Source organism: Citrus clementina, unplaced genomic scaffold (assembly GCF_000493195.1).
Source record: "Citrus clementina cultivar Clemenules unplaced genomic scaffold, Citrus_clementina_v1.0 scaffold_3, whole genome shotgun sequence".
Classification (NCBI taxonomy): domain Eukaryota; kingdom Viridiplantae; phylum Streptophyta; class Magnoliopsida; order Sapindales; family Rutaceae; genus Citrus; species Citrus x clementina.
The window spans coordinates 18,072,388-18,075,252 of record NW_006262339.1 but is presented as its reverse complement, the minus strand read 5'-3'; the positions used below and the strand labels follow the sequence as shown (position 1 = coordinate 18,075,252).

The following is a 2,865-nucleotide window of genomic DNA, read 5'->3' as shown; positions in this document are numbered from 1 at the left end:
ATTGATTTATCAATAATAATTTATTGATAGGAAAAACTACCTTGGTCCAATGTAAATTCTCTATTGGCCAAGTCAATAAGGTTGGTAGGCAATTTTTTATTTTATTTTTTAATAATGATATGTGTCATATAATCAGAAATCTAATAATATTTTCAAAAAACATCTATAGGGACAACTTAGATGTTGAGTCTACTAAATATTAAATTAGAAGAGATAATATAGAATCTTCATGAAAGCACATGAACCACTGCTCTCATAAAGCTCACCACTCAGACAAAGGTCGAGCGAGTAGTAGGTAAACTTTTACATACCAATATATCCATACGCGCACACAATAGAATTTAGAGAAAGAATTAAGCAAAGTGTAGTAAAAAAAGAAACTATGTATTCTCTTAATAAATAAGATTTTGTTAAGATAATTATTAAACATTAATAAAATCTTATTCGTTTAGTCTAAAATATAGGGGCTAAACAGATATTGACCTTTTTTTAAAAAAAAAAAAAACAAGTTTTCCATGCTAAGGCACCTAAAAGGAAAAAAATTTGTACAAAAAAAAAAGTAATATGCATTGAAACGATAATCATACAAAATGCAGAAAAATTAAAAAGAAAATGAATTAATGAAGTTGAAAATGACTTAAATCATGCACCCTTTTTTTCACATGCAACAATAGACCTCGTCATCTGAGCTCCAAAGCTCTATAAATTTGAACTCTTGTATGTTAAAACAATTCAAGTAACTCACTCAAAATAGCTCTCCGAAAGATAACAAAATGAAGACTCCTTTTGTGATGGCAATCTCCTTCCTTCTTCTTGCCTTTGCCGCAAAGCCTCTTGTGGGAAGCCGTTTGCATGATATCAATGGCGACGATGTCCGAGCAGACCAAGAATACTATGTTTTGGAAAGTGGCAACGGCCGTGGTTTAACCACCTTGCGGCACAGAGGCGATTCCTGCCCACTTGATGTTGCCCAAGTAACATCCGCACCACGTACAGGAAAGCCTTTAAAATTCAAAGCGTATAACAGCAGTCGTTTTATCTATGAAGCCGTGGATCTGAATGTGAAATTCTCGATAGTCGATTCCTGCTCTGATTCACTAGTATGGAAGGTTGACAACTATGACGAAGAGAGAGGAAAATGGTTTATAACAACTGGTGGAAATGAAGGAGACCCTGGAGCTAAAACTTTGCTAAACTGGTTCAAATTTGAGAGAATTGGGACAAGCGATCCAGGTAAATAAACCAGAAACCGCCTATCTCATGCTGAAAAGCTTATGAGGTTGATGAGGCTGTCTCAAACTTATATTATTAGTCACGTAATTACTTGTAAATGTTCTTTGCTTACGTCGGATAATTTCCCTTACACCTCCTGGCAGTGCAAGCTGGTCTCCAATTGTCCATGAGTTTAAGTATTGAAGCTTCTGAGACTAACTCATAGTTAAAATCAAATAAGATACTGATACGTGCTCATAAAGACAATTAATTAACGCACATGAGCTTATTATAATCCTGTTAAAGATTTTATCAAATTTTGTGTTTACGTGTGGTTACTCTTTTCCAGCCACATACAGGATTGTTTATTGCCCTTCAGTTTGTGCTTCCTGCCTATTTCTCTGCCAGAATGTTGGGGTTTCTTTTGAAGACAGTGCTCGACGTTTGGTTCTCAAGGCGGATTATGAGCCTGTGTTTCCTGTTGTTATATTCCCGGCTGAAGGAGCAGCTAAATGCGAGTCTCGAATGCCCGTGCATTATAACTCTTAGATAGTTAATGGAATTATGGACCGGCCTCCTTGATGCTTATGTAATAAATAAAACGGTCTTTAGATAGCCTTTGTTCCTTTGAACCGAAACTAGTAATATCATGAAATAAAAGTTGTGAATTTTCAGTGTTTAATATCTTTAAGATTTGGGCATGAATGAGGATTTTATATGTATATATATATATATTAGAGCAACCTCAACAACGTCATAAAATTTATTTGAATAAGATAAATGTGATAATTAATTTTTCTTAAAGTCGGAAGGTTTGAAAGATTCACTAACATTCGACAGTTAGGACACTTAAATTCGTAAGAATTGCCTAAGCATGTAATCAAGCAGAGCTAAAACCAAACATTTTCATTAGAATTATAACTTGAGTGAATGAAATATACAGAGTGTTCACTTATATATACATGAATGAAAAGGATGGCAGCTTGCTTAAGGGGCAGTGAATGGAAATAAACAAATTTTGATCCACAACTTTAGCTATACTGGCCAATCATTGAATGGCGTCTAGAATTTCCATCTTTTAGAGTTCACATGTTGATATTCTTTAGTATAATAGTTTTGCCAGCTCATTAAATGCAACTCATCATCTACATCAGCTGGCTGCTAGACATAATAGCTCAGGTGGTATGCCAGCGTGGCCTCAGGATCAACCTTTGACTCTTCCCAGTTTTCATTCTCAACACCCTCTCTCAAACTTAAGATCTTGTCAAAGACCTTAAGTTTGCTTCTAAACTAATTGAACTTGTAATAAGGCAATGGTTTGGTTAGTATGTCTGCAATTTGATCCTTGCTTGCGACAAAGCTTATCTTCAGCTCTCATTTATTGACCTTCTCTCTAATGAAATGAAGGTCTATCTCAAAATGTTTTGTTTTTGAGTGATATACAAGGTTTATGGCTATTGTAGCTGCACTTGGGCTGTCACTTACAATCATTGGAATTCTTTGCATTTCAATCTTCAATTCACTGAGCAGAGAATTAATATCTCCTAAAAACACACAATAGCCATTTATTGATCTTCTCTCATTTGGATCACTTGCCCAATCAGCGTCTGTGTAGGCCTCTAGATCAAGGTGTTTTGATTTTCTGAATTTTAA

General features: G+C 35.0%; 1 protein-coding gene across 1 annotated transcript; it reads left to right on the top strand.

The window, feature by feature from the left end:
- Window positions 1-773: 773 nt before the first annotated feature.
- On the top strand, window positions 774-1,761 carry LOC18048910 (kunitz trypsin inhibitor 2). The gene is made up of 2 exons (XM_006441377.2): window positions 774-1,233; window positions 1,562-1,761. Exons 1-2 carry the CDS (start codon window positions 774-776, stop codon window positions 1,759-1,761), a joined length of 660 nt encoding a protein of 219 aa, XP_006441440.1.
- The last annotated feature ends 1,104 nt before the right edge of the window (window positions 1,762-2,865 follow it).